Below are 23,158 nucleotides of genomic sequence, written 5' to 3'. Positions count from 1 at the left end.
GTCCATCATTGTCAAAAGGCCAAAGAAACTAATTCTAAAATTGCATGTTGGATTTTGCAAAGTAAGGCCATTAATGATTTTGCTAAGGACAGTTTCAAAGGCATGGTTAAGAGCAGAGGCCTGAGTGAAGAGGAGGTAAGGAAATGAACTGTGAAAACAGACAACTCTTTCAAGAAGTTTAGTATTGAAAGAGAGAGGTGGCAATATCAGAAAGGAATGTGGGGTTGAAAAAATTTCTAGTTTTAAAAATAGAGAATCAGGTTCGTAGGGAGGACTTAATCAGGGAGAATGGATCAGACTTTGCAGGAATTGACTGTGGAAATGAGAATGCCAAGATGCCTCTCATAGCCTCTTTACTGGCGCTTGCTTTCCGCCTTCACATACACTTAAATCTTCTCCTTTAATTGTCTGCCATCTTTTCCAGATACCTTGCTTCTCTTCTTCTTTGTATAGTCAGATTCCTTTCAATATGATTAATAATCGCAACTCCCATTTCTGGCTCTTCCACTCTTTCATTCCATGCTGGCTTCACCCACAACCACTATTCTTCTCTCTTGGGACACAAGTGATTTCATTCTATCCAAATCCAATAGTCTTGTCTCAGTTCTCATCTTCCCAGAACCGTGAATTTGAGACCATTGATTACTCTCTTTTCTGTTAACATAAATGACACTGAACTTGTTGCTAATTCTTTATCTATTTTATCAATGTTTATTTCCTTCAAGTCCTTATCTGAGTTTGTAATTACTTATTTAATTATTTACTTTGTTGTTTTTTATTTACAGTAACTCTGTGCCAGCAGGATCATGCTGTATATTTTATTCACCAGTGTGTTTTAAGCATTAATGTGGCATATGCTCAGGATATATTCATCAAATGAATGAAAATGACAAAGTCAAACAAGGTTTTCTCCATGGTATTTCTAGCTTTCTGTATTCCTGTTTCTTGCCTTTCTCTCTTTCTTCCATCTTTGTTCCCTGTCCTCTCAGAGGGGACTGTTTCGTAAAGCTCGGAGACCATAGTCTTTGGCTGTGCTTTAGAGCGCTTCGCCAGAGAGGCTGTTCACTTCTTCAGCTTAACTGAGGCCTTAATTCAGACAACTCCTGGATATGCATCTCTTGTCCCAATCCATTTCTGAATCTTAGATTTTTAGAAGTACTCTTCCAATTTATATTACTACCATTTCCAATAACATCTTGTTTTCATTTGCTGTATAGAATGGATTGTTTTCTATTGGCTTATTGGCACTCTGTCCTTTTTGTGTGAATTTTTGTGTTCTTTGTCTGTTGAGATCTTATAATTTTTGTTATTTGTATTTGAACTTTATAAATGTCAGTGTCATAAACTTTCAAATCCATTTAGCTACCTCAATTTATAAACGAGGAAATTCAGACTCAGACAGATGCAGTGACTTATCCAGGGCCACGCAGTAGGTTAGCACCGGCGATGTCATGAGAACCTAGGTCTCTTGGGGCAGTGTCCTTTCCTGGTTAGCAGGCTGCCATTGTGCCCTGAATCCCAGCCATATGTGCCTTTATTTTATTGGACTATCTCTATGGGTTCTGCCATCTGCTCAAGCTCACCTCTTTTAAATCAGAATTTAGTGCCTTTTCTTGTGTACGTCATATGGGAGTTTTCTCCTAGTATTTTCATTTTAGTCAGTGTTTGCTCTGACATAAACTCTCTAGGAGCAAATGTCCAATAGGCAGCTAGAGATGGAGAACTGAAACTCAGATGAGAGATATTTAGACTAAAAATCTGTATTTGGAACACATTTGGCTGGAGGCATTGGCTTAAAATCATTTAAGTGGATGAATTCTTTGAGTACAAGAAAATATTAAAGGGCTGAAGGATTGAAATGAGGAGAATATCCGTGGAAGGAAAGTGGGAAGAGGAAGAGAAGCTGCTGAAGAAGTGGATGGAATGTAATTAGAGGAGGAGAACCAGGGCCATGCAGTGACGCGTGGCCTAAGGAGGAGAGTGTTTTAAGAGACAGGAAAAGTGAGTGGCTTCACTGTTCTCAAGTGGTCTGGGAAGCTGAGGGCTAGCTGGGCAAAAGCCTTTGGATCTGCCTCTTAATGGGGCCTCTGTGCCTTGAATATCTTTATTATAAAGGAAACCGGTGGGCAGGGGAGTGTCAAGTAAATGGCTGATAAGGCAATGTAGTTAGGCCTTGCACCCAGCCTACAAGGCGAGCATGCTCTACTTCTGCAACACTGTAGATATAAATAATCTGGGAAAGGTTTTAAGTCAATCATATTAATCTGATTTTCATTTATAATTGATTAACAACAAAAAACCCTATACTTAAAAAATGCTTTCCCCACTATGACTTCCCTGGAGGAGGAAATGGCAACCCACTCCAATATTCTTGCCTGGAGAATCCCATGGACAGAGGAGCCTGGCAGGCTACAGTCCATGGGGTCACAAAGAGTTGGACACGACTGAGTAACTAACACACTATGACTTCATTTGATCCATATAACAGTGCTATAAAGTAAATATTATTATTTTCTCATTTTACAAATGAGAACACTGAGGCTTAGAGAGTTTAAAGTAATTTGCCTCAGTTCAGGAAACAAAATAAGCTACAAAACTAAGAGGGACTTAGGCCATGTCTTCCTACCTCCTGAAACCCAAAGATGTACCTTGGCAAGCTCAAGGTGCTTGAGCTTGGCACCTTGGACCTTTAAGACCCAGATGAAACATAATCTTGGTGAAGCAAAAGTGTTTGTTGAGTGAATAAATGAGTTAGTGAGTGCATGAATGACTGGGGATGTGATTTGACTTGCCCGAGTTCACAGAGTAACTTAGTGGAAAGGTACTTTCCAGTAGCCTTCCATTCTCAGGTTGTTCTATAGATTCACATTGTTTTAGCAATCCTGAACTACTGAGAAGCTCCTGTATTCATTATCTATGAAGAGTGCCATACAAACTGCCACAGAATTGTTGTTGCTATTGTGGTTCAGTTGCCAAGTCATGTCCAACTCTTTGCGAACCATGAACTATAGCACGCCAGGCTTCCCTGTCCTTCACTATCTCCTGGAGTCTGCTCAAATTCAAGTCCATTGTGTCGATGATGCCATCCAACCATCTCATCCTCTGTCACCCCCTTTCTCCTCCTGCCCTCAGTCTTTCCCAGCATCAGAGTCTTTCCCAGTGAGTCAGCTGTTAGCATCCGATGGCCAAAGTATTGGAGCTTCAGCTTCAGCATCAGTCCTTCCAATGAATATTCAAGGTTGATTTCCCTTAGGATTGACTAGTTTGATCTCCTTGCTGTCCAAGGGACTCTCAAGAGTCTTTTCCAGCACCACTGTTCAAAAGCCAGAAAATTAATGGTTTAAACACTAGGTTTATTATCTTACATTTCTGTATGTTAGACCTTTAGTACAGGTCTCAGCTAAAATCACGGTGTCAGGGCTGTATTCCTCCTGGAGACTCTAGGGGAGAATCGGTTTCATTACCTTTTCCAGTTTCTAGAAGCCACCTGCTTTCTGTGGCTTGTGATTCCCTTCCTCCATCTCCAAAGCTGGCAATGGTGGGTTGGATTTTTCTCACACCTCATCTCTCTGACCCACTCTTCTGCCTCTAAGAACTTATGTGATTAGATTGGCCCCACCTAGGTAATCCAGACTCATCTCCTCCTTTTGGGGTCCTTAACTTTAACCATGCCTTTTTCCTTGTAAGGCAACAGATTCACAGGTTCTGAGGTTTGGGGCATGGATATCTTTGGGAACATTATTTTGCCTATCACAGCGCTCCAATTACACTGTGCTCTTTCAGCTTCTCTGCTCTTGTTCACTCCACTGCTTGTCAAGACTTAGGACAAGAATTGCCTCTTGCATGGTATTCCCTGGTCCATTTGCCAGCCAGATTGACTTCTGTGTCCTTTTGACTCTCCTTTGGGTTCCCCTTTCAATACTGTCTTAGAACCTGTGACACTTTGGTGCATTTGTTTTTGTTTAGATGTATGCTTAGACCTCTGTGGAGCTCCTTGAATAAAGGGCTATGTCTTGTTCAACATTCTATCCCAAGGTCTAGCACAGGGTCTGGTACTTACTAAGTATTTGATAATGTTTGTTAAATGAGCAAAAGACCACTTCCTGCAGGGAATTTGTCTTAACAATGTGCTGGGATGCAGAAACCCCATACTCTTCAACCCAGGGGACTTGACCTAGATCATAAGACTAGCCAGTGGCGCTGCTTGCTTTAAAACATAAACTTCATGGAGCAAATAATGACTTTTTGCAGATCATTAACTTCCTTGATGTAGCTACTGACCAACTTGTGACCTTGGGGAAAGGTCATGGAGCCTCATTTTTTCATCTGAATCAGGAGGAGGTAGGACTATATGATCACCGGAGGCAACAGTATGGGTTTAATACTTGAGCTCGAGCCAGACTGCCTACGTTTGAAACTTGGCCTTGCTGCTTATTTGCTGTGTCCTGTGCAAGTTCCTTAGCCTCTTAGTCCCTCAGGTTCTTTACCTGCCAAACAGGGTATCGTCATAGCACCTACCTCATAGGGTTGTTCTGAGAGTTCATTGGCTTAAGTGTAAAGTGTTCAGTGCAGTGGCTAGCTGTCATTATTGTCATGAAATTCATTGTCTGATCTAAAGATTCATTTTGCCTTGTTTTTTATAGAAGGCGGTTCCTTAGGCCTCCTCTCTTCTCTTTTCCTGCCCCAGACTGAAGGCCTTCCCTGCTGCCACTCTTCCCTTTGTCACCCTGTTGCTGGCACATCCTGCATCCCCCACTCTCCTCCTGGCCCGGCCCTGCTTGGAGTGTTTCCCTGGTGTTGGGAGAGCCTTCTGACCAGGCTGGGTGGGACTGCAGTGGGGGACACTGTGGAGTATATTGCCCCCTGCGGGCCAGGAGCAGTGATCACTTGTCCTGGCCTGAGAGCCCGAGGCTTCTGCCATTTGGCCACCTCTCAGGACCTGTGCTCTTCTGATTTGGGAATATCAAGAAGGTGAACAACATTATCTCAACAGAGCTTTATTGAATACTCCCTATATGCCAGTCCCTAATGACAGAGGAGGACAGGGTGTTGGGTTAAGTGTGCAGACTTTAGGGTCAGGTGGCTGTGCTCAGATTCTGGCTCACATGCTTACTAGCTGTGAGGCCAGGGCAGGTTGCTTTGCTGAACTTCAGTTTCTCACTTGTAAAAAGAGATATGACAATAGTATTTAATTCATTGTCTAGTTATTAAAAAATGAGATAATTCCTATAGACTTTGGAGTAGTAAGCAGGAAGCATTCTTAGCAGTGGGTAAGAATTAGAACCTCTTCATTCAGTACTTTACAGTATAGTTCATTATTTTGTTTGCAATTGTGTGATTTTCCCAATCAACTGCATCCATATTCAGATGTTACTACAAAGCCAATTTGAAAGCCAAATGTAAACTTTTTTGTTTTTTTTTAATGTAACTGATTCAGTTCAGCAAACATTTCTTGAATGATTTGTGGTAGGCACTGTGCTGGGAGCTGGGAATGTATCTTGGAGTAAGGAGTAAGATGTGGGGTTCTGCCCCCAAGATGTTTACATCAAGCTTAGAGGAAAAAATGAGTGTTTAACCTTTCTAGGCAGAGGAAACTGTGAGCTAAGGTACAGAAATGTAAGAAGGCCAGACAGCCTGACCCTTGCATGCAAACAAGGGCATGCAAACTGTTCTCTATGACTAGGTCTTTGTACCTGGGGGGCAAGGTGTAGGAAGGTTGAGACTGAGGGGAGCGAGGAAAGAGAGAGACATGGTAAGAGATATGGCCAAAGAGGTTCCAGGGCATTGAGGGCTTGAATCTATACTGAGAAATTAATTTGAAGACAGAGGAAAAAACCACTGAAGGGCTTCCAGTAAGGGAATGATGTGATCAAATTGTGTTTTTAGAAGCTTAATTTAACTTTAATATGGAAGATGAATTGGAGAAAGCCAGTCTGGGGACAAAGATTGGTTAGTAAGTCACTGCAGTAGACCAGTGAAGAAGTGATGAGGACCTGAATCAGGGCAGCAGTGAGACTAAAGCGGGAAGTGAGAAAGGAAAAGTTATAAGAAATGTTAAGGAGATAAAATGACGGGTGAGTAGCACTGCCATGAAATACAGGAGGAGGGACTGAGGGGGAAGTCATGAGTTCCATTTTCCATTTTAGAAATGTTGAGCTAGAGGTGGCTTGCAAAATAAGCAAGTGGAGCTGTCCAGCAGGGGCCAGATACATGGGTCTTGAGCTCAGTGAGAGCCTTAGGAAGTCATCTGCTTGCAGATGGTAGTTGGGCCCCAGAAGCGGGTAAGATTACTCAGGAAAAACAGTTGAAGAAAGAAGAGAAGAGGCCAAGGACAATGCCCTAGCTAGGCTGCACTGGTAATTAAAGGTTTGGCAAGGCACATACCAGCAGAGGAGATGAAGAAGGAAGAGGAGAACCATTAACACCTCAGAAAGCAGTGGAAGAGAATATTTCAGAAGGAAGAAGGCAGCAGTGCCAGGTGCCACAGAGTGATAAAGTAACATCATGATAAAAAGGTCCAGTGGACAAGCAGAAGCACTCTCTTCTTGAGGGGCTTCTGCATCTTCATTTCTCAAGGAGAAAGCTGGATCAACAGTGCCTTTCTTGGGAAGAGAAAAGGATCAGGTGGGGAACACATGAAGGGAAGGATCTCTATTCCAAAGAAATTCAAGTGTACCTGTAGTATAGCATTTGCCATGCTTTTTTAGGATTCCTTACAGGTTGAGCCAGCCCATGAAACTGTGAGCTGAACTGCATAGATACACACAGTCCCACTACTCAGAAGAGACCCTTGTAAATAATTTCATTATAAATTTTTTTAGACTCTTTCTCTGCCTGTGAGCAAATATATGTATTTATATGTGTATGTGTGTGTGTGTATACAAATGTAATTTTAAAAATAAATATTGACTTATACTATGTAGGCTCTTCTGAGAACCTGAATAAATAATCATCTTTCCATGTTACTACATATAGAGCTATTGCAGTCTTTAGTGGCTGCAGAGTATTCATTGTTCAATCGCTCTGTCATGTCTGACCCTTGGCGACCTCATGGACTGCAGCACACCAGGCTTCCCTGTCCATCACCATCTCCTGGACCTTGCTCAAATGCATGTCCATTGAGTCAACGATGCCATCCAACCATCTCATCCTCTGTCGTCCCCTTCTCCTCCTGCCTTCAGTCTTTCCCAGCATCAGGGTCTTTTTTTACTGAGTCAGCTCTTCCCATCAGGTGGCTAAAGTATCGGAGCTTCAGCTTCAGCATCAGTCCTTCCAAAGAATATTCAGGATTGATTTCCTTTAGGATTGACTGATTTGATCTCTTTGCAGTCCAAGAGACTCAAGACTCTTCTCCAACACCACAGTTCAAAAGCATCAATTCTTCGGCACTCAGCCTCCTTTATGGTCTACCTCTCACATCCATACATGGCTACTGGAAAAACCATAGCTTTGACTATACAGACCTTTGTTGGCAAAGTAATGTCTCTGCTTTTTAATATGCTGTCAAGGTTTGCCATACCTTTTCTTCCAAGGATCAAGCGTCTATTAATTTCATGGCTGCAGTCACCATCTGCAGTGATTTTGGAGCCCAGGAAAATAAAGTCACTGTTTCCATTGTTTCCCCATCTATTTACCATGACGTGATGGGACTGGATGCTACGATCTTAGTTTTCTGAACGTTGAGTTTTAAGCCAGGTTTTTAACTCTCCTCTTTCACTTTCATCAAGAGGCTGTTCGCTTTCTGACATAAGCATAGTGCCCTATGCATATCTGAGGCTATTGATATTTCTCCCAGCAATCTTGATTCCAGCTTGTGCTTTATGCAGCCTGGAATTTCTCATGATGTAACTCTGCATATAAGTTAAATAGGCAGGTTGACAATATATAGCCTTGATGTACTCCTTTCATTTAACAAATTGGACCCTTAATGGTGAGCTTGTAGGTTGTTTTTAGCTTATTGCTTCTGTATATAGTACTGTAATGATATTTTTATACATGAATCTAATTTGCACACATTGGCAGCGTTGTGTGTAGGTTAAATTTCAGAGTCTATGTCTCACTCATCTGTATCTACAGCACCAGGCAGTTAGTAGGTGCTCAATATAAGTATTAAAATGCCCTGGGGCTTCCCTGAAAGCTCAGTAGTAAAGAATCTGCCTGCCAATGCCGGATGATTCCCCCTGTTCAATCCCCGACTTAGGAAGATTCCACATAATGTGGAACAACTGAGCCCAGGTGCCACAACTCTTGAGGCTGTGCTCTAGAGCCTGGGAGCCGCAACCCCTGAGCCCACTTTCTGCAATTACTGAAGTCTGTGCACCGTAGCTAGAGAGGAGCCCCTGCTCGCCGCAACCAGAGGAAAGCCCACACAGCAATGAAGACCCAGCACAGCCAGAAAGAAGTAAAATTACAAAATGCTCTGAAGTTAGGTCTTTGAGGTCCTGCAGTATCTCATTTATCTTGGTGTCTTTAGCATCCACAACCGTGACCAACAGCACAAAAAATTGTTTTCTGAATGAATAATCTCAAGGACGTGAACTCTACCCAGAAAAGAAAAGTGTTGAGTAGTGACTTCAAATTTTAAACGCCATGTGTTTCAAAAGCACTTCACTAAAGCGTCGCCAGCTAGGAGGCACCTTGAGCCATTTCTAACGAGCGCTCTGCATTCCTCCCCTTCCCCTTCCTCTGTGTATTGAGTGTTGATGTACTTCTTTCCCTGGGCAGTAGAAAGACTAGGTGAAAATTCTTGACAGATAATTGGGTAGAGAGAGCAGTTAAAGACTCTTGTCTTCCCTTAAAAGTTACATTTTGTTCTCACCTCCAGGATGTTACTCACAGAACCTTTAAAGCAGGGACAGTTTCTCATTCAGCCCCACGACTAGTGCCTAGTGTAGTTCCTTATGCAAAGAGTAGGCCTTCAGTCGACGTGTGGGAAGTAAATAAATAAAGCAAGTGTTGAACTGTGCAGTTGGCATGATCTGAGAAATTTTCTGAATGTTTTGACCATCTTCTCAAATTTGAATTCTCCATTTTCTTCTGTTCATTGATGCCTCTTTTATTATATGTTAAATTTTGTGTAGAATAGGATTTGTTCCCGAGCTTCATTTTTTTTTATTCGTAGATCTATCCATCTGTTTTTTGGTGCCAGTCCATATAATTTTAGTGGCTTTATAATATGTTCTAGTATCTTATAAGTCTAATTATACCTCAGAATTCCTCTTTTTCAAAATAGTATTTTATACTCTTTACTTGTTTTTCTAAAATAAGTCTAAAATTCTGAAACTATCACAGCATTGTTAATCAGCTATCAGTTCAGTTCAGTTGCTCAGTCGTGTCTGACTCTTTGTGACCCCAAGAACCACAGCACACCAGGCCTCCCTGTCCATCACCAACTGCCGGAGTCTACCCAAGCCCATGTCCATTGAGTCGGTGATGCCATCCAACCATCTCATCCTCTGTCGTCCGCTTCTCCTCCTACCCTCAATCTTTCCCAGAATCAGGGTCTTTTTAAATGAGTCAGCTCTTTGCATCAGGTGGCCAAAGTATTGGAGTTTCAGCTTCAACATCAGTCCTTCCAATGAATACCCAGGATTGATCTCCTTTAGGATGGACTGGTTGGATCTCCTTGCAGTCCAAGGGACTCTCAAGAGTCTTCTCCAACACCACAGTTCAAAAGCATCAATTCTTCTGCATTCAGCTTTCTTTATAGTCCACTTACATCCATACATGACCACTGGAAAAATCATAGCCTTGACTAGATGGATTTTTGTTGGCAAAGTAATGTCTCTGCTTTTTAATATGCTGTCTAGGTTCGTCATAACTTTCCTTCCAAGGAGTAAGCATCTTTTAATTTCATGGCTGCAATCACCATCTGCAGTGATTGGAGCCCCCCAAAATAAAGTCAGCCACTGTTTCTACTGTTTCCCCATCTATTTGCCATGAAGTGATGGGACCAGATGCCATGATCTTAGTTTTCTGAATGTTGAGCTTTAAGCTAACTTTCACTCTCCTCTTTCACCTCCATCAAGAGGCTCTTTAGCTCCTCTTCACTTTCTGCCATAAGGGTGGTGTCATCTGCATATCTGAGGTTATTGATATTTCTCCCGGCAATCTTGATTCTAGCTTGTGCTTCTTCCAGCCCAGCATTCTTCATAATGTACTCTGCATATAAGTTAAATAAGCAGGGTGACAATATACAGCCTTGACGTACTCCTTTTCCTATTTGGAACCAGTCTGTTATTCCATGTCCAGTTCTGTTGCTTCGTGACCTGCATACAGGTTTCTCAAGAGGCCTACTACTCAGATATAAAATAAAAAATTAATAAAATGAGTGTAAAGCTATTTGGATGTATTCTAATAAAAGCAACCTACTGAGATTTTTTTTTATCATAGTTACATTAAAACTACAAATTAATTTTTATATTGACATCTCTGTACTAGTCTTTCCATCATATAATATATGTTCCTCTTTCATTCACATTTTCTGTTGTATATTTTAGTAAAGGCATATGTATTTCTTCATATGGGTTTCTCATTCCTCAACATTTACCAAACACCCATTCTCCTGACCCTCACTTCGTGCCTCTGTGTTTTCTCCTGGAGATACAAAGATGAATGTGTCACAGCTCATGCCCTCAAGGAGCTCACTTTGGTGGCAAGAGAGATAACTGATTAGATAATTACAACTAATTATAGTAGTTATTGTGATGAACAGAAGCGCAAGATGCTAAGGAATCACAGAGGAGAGTTACCAACCAAGATTGGGGGTTATTAAGACTTTGTGGATGAGAGGACTCCTGAACTAGAGGCAGAATAGAAGTTAACCAGATGAAGAAAGAAGAAAGCATACTCTAGGCAGACAAAATGCTCTTTGGAGTATATGTTCAAAAGTAAAGAGGTGAGAAAATTATTGAAGTGTGTTAGGAACTGCAGTAGCTAGAGTATCACATGACAGTGGGCTGATTGCTGGAAACAAAACTAGGAAGGAGATGGGAGGGTGGCAGCTTGTGAAGGTATTTGTGTGACAAGAGAGAAGAATTTGGGTTATGGGATTGAAAGATTTAAGTGGGGGAGTGTAATGGTCAGATTAATGTTTTAGAAAAACTATCCCTGAAAGAGAAAATAATAAAGCTAAATAAAGGTCATTCTGGCTACAGTGTGGAAGATGGCATTCAGGGTTCCAGACTTCAGCTGACAGGCCAGCAGGCTGCTGGAGTCATCTGGAGGCAACATGCCCTAAGGCAAGGGCCGTGGCGACGGAGGTGGCGTTTAGGAGTGGTTCCAGAGCTACGAAGGAGATAGGCACATACGCAAACAGCAAGCGTGGGCACATGCAGCCCCCTCTTGTTAATATGTTGCTAAGTGGTTTATGGTTTTCACTAGTTTAAGCATGATTTTCCATTATATTCTGTTTATGGCTAACATATAAAGCTATTGATTTTTTTAAAAAATACACCTACCTTGATATTCTTACACTTTTTAATTCTAAGTATTTACTTGATTTTTTTGGCTTTTCTATGTGTTTATTTTTATGTAAGTATTTTTGCTATGGTATTTTTCGACCTTTTCCCTCTTTTTCCATTTTTATTATGAAAATCTCAGACAGTCACAAAAATAAAGACAATAATACAGACTCGCGTAGGCCTTTCACCTATATGTGATTCATTTTTCACCTACTATTAAAATTTGGTCCTATTCACTTTATCTTTCCCTTTCCTGTGTTTTTGTGCTGTTACTGAAGTATTTTTAAGCAAAATCTCAGACCTTTGGTCATTTTAGTTCATACTTCATTCAGTGTGCATCTCTAAAAACTATGTTTTCTTACATAGCTAAGAAAAATACGTTTTCTTATCATACTTAACAAAATCAACAGTAGTTCCTTGGCATAATTTAATAGCCAATGTGTATGCATATTCCTTGTTTATCTCAAAATGTACTTTGATTGGCTTATTCCATTCAGGATTTGGATTGCACATCACATTTGATAGTTTGAACTCAAAGACTCTTTTAATCTTTAACAATCCATAACCTTGCTCCCTTTTATAAAAAAATGTCATTGACAGGTAAAGAAACCAGGTCCATTGTCCTGCAGAATGCCTCGCATTCTGGGTTTGTCTCTTGTGCTATAATTTAACTTACTCCTCTGACTCACATGTTTTCTATTAACTGGAGGTTAGCTTTGAATGCTGAGTTAGTTGGATTATGGTTCATTTTTTCCTCAGAAAGAGAGCGCAAGACTACTTTGTAGGTAGGTCTGTGAAGTGCTGCCTCCGTCTGATAATCCCACTCAGGGACGCTAAGATTGATCAGTGGAGGTGATGACAGCTCATCCTTCCATTGTAAATTTCCCCATCAATTTTTCATTGACTGAGTTCATCCACTATTGACTGTCACCTGAATAAATTATTTCATTGTGGGCCACAAAAAATTTTTTAAATACTGTCAATTTTACCACATTCATTAGCTGAATAAAGAACATTTTATCAATAACTGGGACTATTTGGTTGTCCTAAAATATAACATGTACTGAAAAGACAAGATAAATGCTTAATTCATTTTCTTTTATTGCAAGTTTTGGATTAAGGAGTTGGTACCTTAGCTGTTCCATTTTAAGTGTCTATTGATCATGCTTCTGTTTTATGACTTATTGCATTAGCTAACCCAGTGGTTCTTCGCTAGTGATTATCTCATTATCTCAGCCTTTGAGAAACAGGTCTTCATTTGCACAAGAGCCTCTACATCCTTAGGTATGTGAATGACTTGCTAAGTGCCACACAGTCCTTCTAGTCCTATACTTCTCAGAAGACAGAACAATGTTTCCTTTGGTTTCTGTTCTCTTGTTCCAGGTCATGCTGTGAACAAGATGCGTCAACACTCAGATTCAGAAGTGGCTTGTCTTGCCAGAGAAGTTTACACTGAGTGGAGAACTTTCTTGGAAAAACACGTCAATAGACCTTCCATAGAAGTCCGAAGTGATGCCAAAACTGAGACATTTAGGGAAAATGCCCAGAAATTACTCTCAGAAGCCTTGGAATTAGAGGTAATGTCTTGGTTGGAATGTGATTATTAGATATTCTTGGTTAAATGACCTTCACATTTTCACAATGAACTTTCATACTCTTTAGGACCATAACTTTATTCTAACTTTTTAAAAAAAGATTCTGGATTTGTAAACATTCTGGGAGACAGTATTATATAAGGAGTGCAGGCATTGGAACTAGCAAGACTTGGGTTAAAACACTGGCTTTAGTATGTACTGGTTGTGACACCTTAGGCAAGTCTCTTAACATTTCAAAGACTTTATTTTTTAATCTGTAAAGTGAAGATTTTAATTCCTACTACCTAAAATTTTTGAAAAGATTAAATGAACTATATGTACAAAAGAACAGTATAGTGCCTATTGGTTAGAAGTCACTTCATGAATGGTGGTTCTTTCCGATTTTTGAAATCCTTTCTGTAACAAATACTATATGATACCATTTATATATAGAACCTAAAATATGACACAAATGAACTTATTTATAAAACAGAAATACCGACAGAAATAAAAAACAGACTTATGATTACCAAAGGGGAAAGAAATTAGGAAATGGATAAATTAGGAGTTTGGGATTAGCAGATACAAACCACTGTATACAAAATAGATAAACAACAAGGACCTACTGTATACCACAGAGAACTGTATTCAATATCCTTTAATAAACAGTAATGGAAAAGAATACACACACACACACACACACACACACACACACACACATATACATATATATAATTGAATCACTTTGCTGTATACCAGAAACTCGCACAACACTATAAATCGACTATACTTCAATAAAAATAAATAAATAAATAAATAAAATTCTTTCCCACTGAAGCAAAAATTCTGAGATGGATCTGTTACGGAATATCAATGGCACAATAAATAACTGCTTTTTGCAAAGACTCTGCTACATTTTTTGTCAGCACTCTACCTTTAGTTCTAATGCTGATAATCAGTTGACTAGACATAATCTCTATCATCTTTGTGACCAGCAGTTAGATGGTGTTAGTGGTTTGAGGTACCAGTGCTAGAAGAGAAATTTTTGTTCATTAGCAATAATATTAATCATCATCAAATGAATCTTATATTCAATTAGTATTCTGGGAAAATCAGACATATAACATTGATATTTTTTCCTCCTCTTGGGGTACCCCTAATAAAGTATCCTTAAAGAATGATTTAATAATATTAACAAAAAAGAAGCAATTCAGAAGTCTGATTTAAATACTAGACTAGATGTGTCACTATATTCTCTAAAAAAATATTTTAACCTTTCTATCTCAATTATGCATCCACAAAAGAAAGGCAAATGGATTTGTGTATATTATTTACTTTATTTAAAAACAAAATTTTGAGTTTTCAATACAAACGTGATAGAAAATGGAAAAATCTAGAAAGGAAAAATAAAGTCACCATTGAACCTACTATCTAGATATAATCTTGTTAACATTTTGGTGCATTTCCTGTTGGTAAATTATTATAGCTTTTTCAAAGAACAGTGGCCAAGTTATGATTATCCCAGATTTAATTAAGAGTCTGTTATGTGCCAGCTGTTCCGTAAAGTATTTTTATTGATTATTTAAATGACATTGCCCAAACTTGACAATTATTTATTTTTATGTTATATTTAATCTTGATCAGTATCAGTATCATCTTGTATATAGTTTCCTATTATTTTTATCTATCTCTATTTTTTGCGTTTTTAACTTTTAATGTATATTTGATGGTTCAGTGAATTAATATACTGTTTGTTTAACTTTTCCTAAAGAAGCATTAATATGAACATTAAGCCCTTGGAAGAGAGAAAAAAATACAAAGATCGTAAGTCTAATTTTTCCAGAGTCATTGATTAGCCAACAAAACTTGGTGTTTGATATTTTAAGAGAAGTTTATTTTTCAAATAAACCAAAATTATTGCAGAAACATAGAGTGTGGATATATAATATGTAGTTAATGTGGTGGTTAATACCAGTTCCCTATGGTATCTTTTAAAGTAAATGATAATAACGAAGCTATGCTTGTGAGGATTAATGAGCAGTTTGCCTGCTATATTAAACTCCATAATAATTATCCTTTTAGTTTATCCATTAATTATCCTTTAAATGGCACATCAAGTGGTAAGCACTCAAGTGTTACAAAGCAAAGTTAAAAAAGTGATACATTTGTTAGTGCTTTCCAATATAATTGGAAAAAATATCAGATTAAGCATAGTTGAATGGTTTTGCTCCCAAAGAGTAAATTTTAAAAACTAGAAGCATGCATCTTCCTGTCTTTCTTGGCCAAAGAAAGTCAATCTCTTTTCCTTGCATAAACAGCACTTTATAGTATTTTTACATATAGTTTGATACATCAGAAAAGATAAATACAAACACTTTTCACATAAAGTTAACTCTTAACACTCATCATCATCTGAAACATTTTCATATTAGGGTAAATCAATGAACCATCTAATCCAGTATTTGGTCTTTGACAATAAATAATGTTGAGTGCATTCAAATCAGACATCAGATCTCCATAAATGTATTTTATCAGGCAGTAGTAAACCATTGGGTAAGTTATTGGCCCAGTGACTTAAAAGCTTTCGCAATTTGATTTTAGCGTGTGTTTTTTTTTTCAAATCTACTTATTACATTTTTATAGAAAGTAATGTTTCCATGATATTTATTTTGGTCTAAGTAGTGAAAGCCACAGATGAAGAATATATACACAGAGCCTCAAAGTGCATCTCTCTATTACTCTACAGATCTTGCTTTCCAGATGCATGGATTGTTTCCTTGTTCTTGAATAATGGAATAGATGAATAAAAACTCCATTGTTGAGACCCACGCTCCATTCCCCTTTACTTTCTCCCTTCTAGATCTTCTTTGTTCTTCCCTGTATTTTAGATCTTTCCTCATATGAACGTCCCCTGTGGTGTCATTCTCTTACTTCCCCTTCCTCATTATCCACTCCCCTTCCTACCTCACGGCCTGTGATCATTTTCCTATTATGCCATTAAAAAAAATAAATCTGATTCTCAAAGTGAGCCTGTTACTGGCTGGTTGGCCCAGTTGGTTGTCAGATGGTGCTAATGAGACCCAGGTCAGGCGTACATCCCCATATGGGACTGTTAGTTATTTCTTTGCTTAATGGCCTCAGACTGCACCTCTGGTTTTGACCAGCTCTTTAATAAATGTATTCAAATGGTCAAAAAGGAGTGTGGGTATATATGTACACGTTCAGTCGTGCTATTGGAAAACTCATACAAAGTCTCCTTTAGTGGATATTCAGTTCCCCAAGTGTTTGGTTCTGCTACTGCTAGTGCCAGCAGAGAATGCTAACATAGATGAGTCGCAGTCCTTATCCTAAGAAAGTTTACTGTCTGCTGACTAAGAGCCCTCAAATAATATGAGGCAGGATGAAATCTGTCTGAAATAGTGGTACTAGGAAGAGGTGTAAACACACAAAGGACAAAACAGTGAAATCTGATGGGGAAATCTGGGAAAACTCCATGGGAAAGACAGCAGCTGAACTAGTCTTAGAATGGTTGGAATTTGCTCACTAGAAAATACATATAAAATAGAAATATATTTCATCTCCTATATATAGGATGTTACTGAAAGAGCAGGAAAGGGGGGAGGTATATATGCGGAAAGAGGAAATTCATTTAGCAAATATTTACTGAGCACTTAATATGTGCCAGTGCCTATGCTAGGCATGGGGAATTTAGAAGTGGATCCAGCATGGTGTCAGCCCTGGAGGCACTCACAATCTTCTGAGGGAAATAGGCAAATAGAAGTTATAATACAATGTGGGAAGTTCTGCACTTCAGATAAACACACTAAGGAGGGTTTCTTCCCTTGCTTTTAAAAAGCTTACAGTCATGGCAGACATCACTAATTGATTATGGCACCATTTCTTCTGAGTCCAAAATCCTTGACATAAGACAGCTCAGGGTGAATGTGTTTTATATCTTCTCCCAGTTTGTCCATGATTAGACAACTGAGTAACACATATTCAACCCATAGGTACAAATACATAAGGAAGGCAAATCAGATTTTCTGTCTCTGAGAAACTGACCCAGGAAATACCAAGAAACAACAACGAAAGTTTTGAAACAGAAGGAACCTTGGAGGAGTTTCAAGGAAGCAGAAGCTATGGATAGAGAGAAGTACAACAGCAGGAGAGAATAAGGCAGCTAGAATTGATAGTAAGGCATATGAAAAGGAGCAAAAATATGTGAAAAAGAGATCAGGCAGATCACGAGAGACACAGAGAAAGGATTTGGTCCATAAAGAAATCTCCCTAGGTTTCTTACAGCATTCTTGTTCCCATTCATACACGTATCCCATAGCAAAATCCCTTTCTCTCGAGGTCTTAGTAAGACTCTGGTCCTTTCACCTAAAGTTGTTATTGTTGTTCAGTCGCTAAGTCGTGTTTGACTCTTTGCAACCCCATGAACTACAGCACGCCAGGCTTCTCTGTCTTTCACTATCTCCCTGAGTTTGCTCAAATTCATGTCCATCAGGGCAGTGATGCCGTCCAACCATCTCATCCTATGTCATCCCCTTCTCCTTGCCTTCAGTCTTTCCCAGCATCAGGGTCTTTTCCAGTGAGTCAGCTCTTTGCATTAGGTGACCTAAGTATTGGAGCTTCAGCTTCAGTGCTTCACCCAAAGGGGCTTACCTAAATGACCAGGTTAGGACCCACTGGGAAAGACTCTTAGCTTGGGTAGGTTTGGAATGTCCAAAGACATTATAAGATAGGCATTTTTCACTTTGTGCAGTGAACACATTATACACAAGGATCCATGATGAATCAGTTTCCTTTATAGTTTACATTTTAATATTACAAATGTTTTTCTTCATGTCTTCATTCTGACTGGCCTTCACTTAACAAGAGGCATCCATGAGAATTGTTAGCTGATGGCTTCTCATTCCCATCACATCGCTGGGATAGCACCTGTCCTCCTGCTTCATGTCCTGTGTACGTGCCTCTCCTTTCCAGGGTGTGACTTAAGGGTAGGGTGTCAGGTTTCTTCTGCTTGGGTGTCTCAAATATCTAAATCAGACCATACTCAGTAGTAACTCAATAGCTATTTGTCGAATGAAGTATGAAGAAGTATTCAGTTCTGGGAATTTCAAGGTACTCTCAGGTTCTTCATATATATATATTATAACTTAATGGAATGGCCATGATTTATTTTTGCAAAGGAACACAAACCCTTCTTCCCCGAACAACCACTCCCCTCAAAATGAAGGAAAAAAACAGACTTTTTTCTTGCCTGTTATATTAAGTGAATCTCTAAATAATCAGTGAGTAACTGTCCTCACCCTGGCATGAGGAACCCCACATTGGGGTGAGGAGCCTCTCTTGCAAATATTGCTGGACAAATCCTGGGCAGATGGCCAGCCACCCTTACCACCTTGTAAAGTCGTCTGGTACGAGGGCTGCCTCAGGCTGGGGGCTAGTTCAGTGCCCACCCAGGAGGCCATGAACGCTCGAGGACTCTGGGTTTTAGAGAGCTGTGGTGCCAAGCCAACTCACTCCAGCACCATCCTTGGAGATAATCAGTGAGTCATCAGGACCACAAACCTCCCTGAACGTCTTTCGTCTGTTACATCTAAGCAGACGTCTGGGCCTGGATCTTCATCTTCTTTCTCTCTCTCTCAGTCCTATTGTGCTCCCCTGCTTGGGTCTCATTTCTTCCAGGATTCTTCATTCATTTTGGTCTGTTGTTCTCTCTTTTTTGTTAGGACACTTTTTATCAAATGTCAGGTAATCCTTTTTTAATTTTGGTGCATTTTTTTCTTAAAACTTTTCCTTTTTAAAGTATAAGTACAGTACATATATGTACAGCTCACTGAATTTATCACCAAGCAAATGGCTACATCACCTGGCCTGATCCTACTCTTTCTCCAGGTCTCACATCAAGCGCTCACTCTTTCCTGGGCTGGGTCCCTTTGCTGTACCTCAGTGCCCCAGAACTTGCTTCTGTTCCCCTTCGTAGCACTCACCACACTTCCAGGGCCTGCCCCTTACCGTCTCCGGCTGGCCCGTGCTCTCTGTGAAGTCAAGAGCTGTATCGACATTGGTCACTGCTCTTTTCTCAGCCCAAGCACATAGTAAGTGCTGAGTAAGTATCTGAATATATGGTCGGGTAGGAGGGAAAGAGTGAGGGAAAGAAAGCTAATGAGAGAAATTTGTTTCCTGCTTTCAAGGAATTCATTCTCAGGGAAGACAAGACCATTCTGTTGTGAAAATGACTACGGGGAGCTCAGGACATTATGGCAGCCCTGAGAAGAACTTGTAGTCCCTTAAACTAGGATTGGCTTTTTTGCTTTTTGCTTTTTAGCTACACATACAAATAGGAATGCGTTTCCTGGGAAATTGTGCCTGGCTGAGGGAGCAAGTACCTGCGCAGAGGTGTAGAGGTGTCTGAAAGCAACTGAGCACGCTCAGGCTAGGCTGGAGTCAGGACCAGCAGGCAAAGAGTGAGCAGTGCGCCTGGGAAGGCAGGAAGTGAGGGGTCCCCGACCAGCAGCCCAGTCTGGCCTAGATCTGGATCATGTGGACAAAGTCCCAGACCTGTCCCTCTTTGATCAGGCCTGTGACTTCAGGAGGGCTTGGACCTGAGCCGCACACCCCAGCATAGCCACAGATCCTGTCCTCTCGGCCCTTTTCTGCTTAGCTGACCCTGCCGGGGTCTCTCCAAACTCACATGGTCCCTCAGGAGGTTATGGGGGCGGTGAGTATGGTAAAAGGGAAGAAATAAGAGTGTTCAAGTCAGAGTCCCAACTTCTCCCCTTAATAGTTGTAAAATCTGGAGCATTTCTTTACCTTTGAACCTGTTTCCTCATCTGTAAAATGAGATAATGGGAGTTATTAAGTGTTAAATGTGAGAAGTGATTTATAAACTGCTTAACACACATTTAGGATCCAGACCCAGTGTTTAAAAATGCTATAAGGGGTTAAAAAGCACTTTCAAATAAACAAACAAAAAGTATAAACTCTTACACTGATTTATTATCCTTGGTCTTCGTTTCCTGGTTGGTAAAGTACAGGGGCCAGAGCCCAGAACCCATTGCTTGGTTCAAGCCAGTTTCCTGTTATAATGGCAAATATTACCACCCGGCAGGGGTTGTGAATGAGGTCCCTGTCACAAAGCACATGGCCTTGTTCCTTAATTGCCAGGGTGGAATTAATTTGCTCTTCCTGTTTCTCTTGTGACAGGAAGTAGATGTCCTTGAATTTCAGTTGATTAATGGAGGCCTCTGAGCAAAGTGCTCCAGCCTCTCTTACTTTTAATCTTTATGCAATGCAAGGCCCTAATTTGATAATTTTTCTGTTTTTTTAGATGGATCACCTACTGGTTGAAAATATTGAACGGGAAACGTTTCATCTCTGCTCCCGCCTCATTAATGGGCCATACCGGCGGACGGTGAGAGCCCTGGTCTTCACATTAAAGCATCGAGCTGAAATCCGGGAGCAGGTGAAGAACGGCATGCTGCCAGTCGGCACGTTTGTACAGACCCACAAAAAGTGACCTGAGAGTGGTTCCAGCACTGGGCTGGGCAGAAAGGAAAATGGGCTTCTCTCTGCCATTCAAAGATTCTTTTGAGTTTGGGCGACGGTTGATGCTGGCTGTGCTAAATTTTCCCATGGTGCCATTCCTTCAGACAGAGGATGCAGAGCCCTGGAGACAGGCCTGCAGGAAATGCTTCATTAGCTGGAGTGCGCTGGGGCTGCCTAACAGGACGAGTGCTCGCTGTCACTAGGAAGCGCAGTACGGTTGCCATCACCCAACACAGTGAAAGGGTGACGGATTTCACTGTGAGTATGCCAAGGACACCTCTAAACCTCCCCCACGTCAGGCAGATGAAGTTACTGCTTTATTTCACCACCCTGCAGGTAACTGAAACTCAATTACCGCTGCTGCTCACTCGGTTCCATCCCCCCGAGTTTAGATAGCTCCAGTGCCTCTCAGAACTCCCCTGTCTGTTCTCTTTGCGCTACCCCAGGGGTGAGCCTGCCGAGCCCGCCAGCTACCCCTTCTTTCCAGAACTGACTTATCTGAATGTTTCAGCTCTCCCTGGAAGACCTTCCGCACATTGGTCTCCAGAGCCCCCATGCTGGGGTTTCTAATGAGGAGCTGGCCTGAAGCATGCCCACTCCTTGGAGTTTATTTGAATATGCTGGCTGCCTCCATTTAGGGCTCTGTAGAAGATACATAATGAAATTGCTCTTGAGATGAATTACTGTAAGAGAAAAATTATATACATATGTTTTTTAAAACAAAATACCTGTATATAGGCTTGCTTAAACAATTATGGAAATGATAACTTGCTTTTTTTAAAAAAATAATAAACTGGGGCTTTTTTCCCCTAAAACCAAAGATATGGCTTTTTCACTGAAAAGTGTTTTGAGGTGAGAAAGAGTATAGTTGGTGAAAATAAAGAATGATTAGGCAGGAATTTAGGGAGATAGAATGAGACCCAAAAAAGACTTTTTAGGTTAGGGGAGACTGGAGCATGTTTGTAATCTGAAAAGAAGGAGCCAGTAGAAGGGAAGAAGTTTGGGGATTTCGCTGGTGTCCAGTGGCTAGGACTCTCTGCTTCTACTGCAGGGGTTCTGGATTCCCTGGTCAGGGACCTATAAGGTCCTGCTAGCCTTGGGACTTGGGCCAAAAAAAGAGATTTAAAATCCAGAAAAGGAAGAGAGAGATTAAAAAAGCAAGGACACCGTCTTGCTCTCATTTTCTCTCTCATACACACAATTTTTTTCTGATATTCTTGATAGTAAGTTGTATACATCGAAGATCTTTATCACGAATGACCCGTAAACAATAAACTATGCTGAACCTCAAAAATATTCAAGAAAATGCAGAATAAAGCAATAATACAATGCCATTTTCACCAATAAAACTGGAAAACATTTAAAATTAAAATGCCAGCTTCTGTTGAAGATGTGGAGAAATGGTCCCTTTTTACACTGATGGTGGGAATATGAATGACCACATCCCTCTTGGAAAATAATCTGCCAATATTTGCTTATATTTAAGACCCGTGTATACACTGACCCAGCAGAGAAGTTTCCTAAAGAAACCTCTTGCAAGGACAGTCCTTGCAAGGACATTGTGTGCAGCTTTATTGTGGGAGGAGGAAGACTGACAGTGAGCAGTCAGTCATTGAAAAGAAAGTATGACTTCTGCACCCACTGACCTGAAGGACTGACCAAGATATATCATTAAGTGCCGGGGTGGGGAGTCGGGGGGGTGGGGGTGGTGGGAATTTACAGAGAAATGTCTTTAATAAGAATCCAGTTTTATAAAAAGGAAACAAGAAAAGAATCTATATGTGAATATTTGTCTTTGTACAGGATTATATGAGCAGTGTATGAAAGGGTATGTATCGGACTATTTCCATTGGCTGCCTTAGGGAGGAGAGGGGAGCCGGAAGATGGCATGAGAGAAAATAGGAGATGGGGAAGAAAAAAGTCTGTAGCAAAATGAAATATGCCAATGTAATGATGTTGAATGTATTTGTATGATTTTATATGTACTTGTGTTTATATTTTTGCTGTTATAGTGGATTAAGCTTATCAGAGATTTGTTTATTTTAGAAACTTTTTTGTTTGTTTGTGTTTCAAAGTAAGGACAGAAAGAAAGGGCCTAACATTGTCTACCTTCTAAGTGCTAGATCCTTTTCCTAAGATAATTTATTAGCGTTTACAGTGATCTTTATACAGTTTTAAAATGCCTGTTGAATCATCTCATCTATTTTATTACTAAGTTTTGTTTCAGTTTTTTAAGATTTTTTCTTTTATTTGGCAGTCATTTGCTGAGCACCCATTCCATGGTGCCTTGTGGATACCTAGCAGGAGCTACAGATGAGACCCTGAAGCTTACCAAGCAGAAGTATCTTATTCAGTTTCCCACTGCTAGTAACTCTGGGAGATTGAATAATAATTGCTCAGCACTGTGCTGGGCATTTTTTAAAATACCCAATTAAAGATGAGAAAAGTAAGGCTCACAATAGTTTCATAACTTACTTAAGGCCACACGGATGGTGAATAGCAGATCTAGGACTCAGAACTCAGGTGATTTGCCTATATATAGCTTCCCTGGTTGATTTCATCCAC

General features: G+C 40.3%; 1 protein-coding gene across 2 annotated transcripts in view; it reads left to right on the top strand.

The window, feature by feature from the left end:
* The window catches only part of TCEANC2 (transcription elongation factor A N-terminal and central domain containing 2), a 43,583-nt gene extending 22,278 nt beyond the window's left edge, over positions 1-21,305 (top strand). For both annotated transcript variants that reach the window (XM_052637786.1, XM_052637785.1), the window contains exons 4-5: positions 12,846-13,039; positions 20,376-21,305. In XM_052637786.1, the coding sequence (XP_052493746.1) occupies positions 12,846-13,039; positions 20,376-20,564 (383 nt within the window). In that variant the 3' untranslated portion in view covers positions 20,565-21,305. The remainder of the gene's footprint in view (positions 1-12,845; positions 13,040-20,375) is intronic.
* Positions 21,306-23,158: the final 1,853 nt, after the last annotated feature.

Source organism: Budorcas taxicolor, chromosome 3, assembly GCF_023091745.1.
Source record: "Budorcas taxicolor isolate Tak-1 chromosome 3, Takin1.1, whole genome shotgun sequence".
In the NCBI taxonomy this organism is placed as follows: domain Eukaryota; kingdom Metazoa; phylum Chordata; class Mammalia; order Artiodactyla; family Bovidae; genus Budorcas; species Budorcas taxicolor.
Note: the sequence above shows the minus strand (reverse complement) of the source record. Positions and strands in the feature narration are given on the sequence as shown.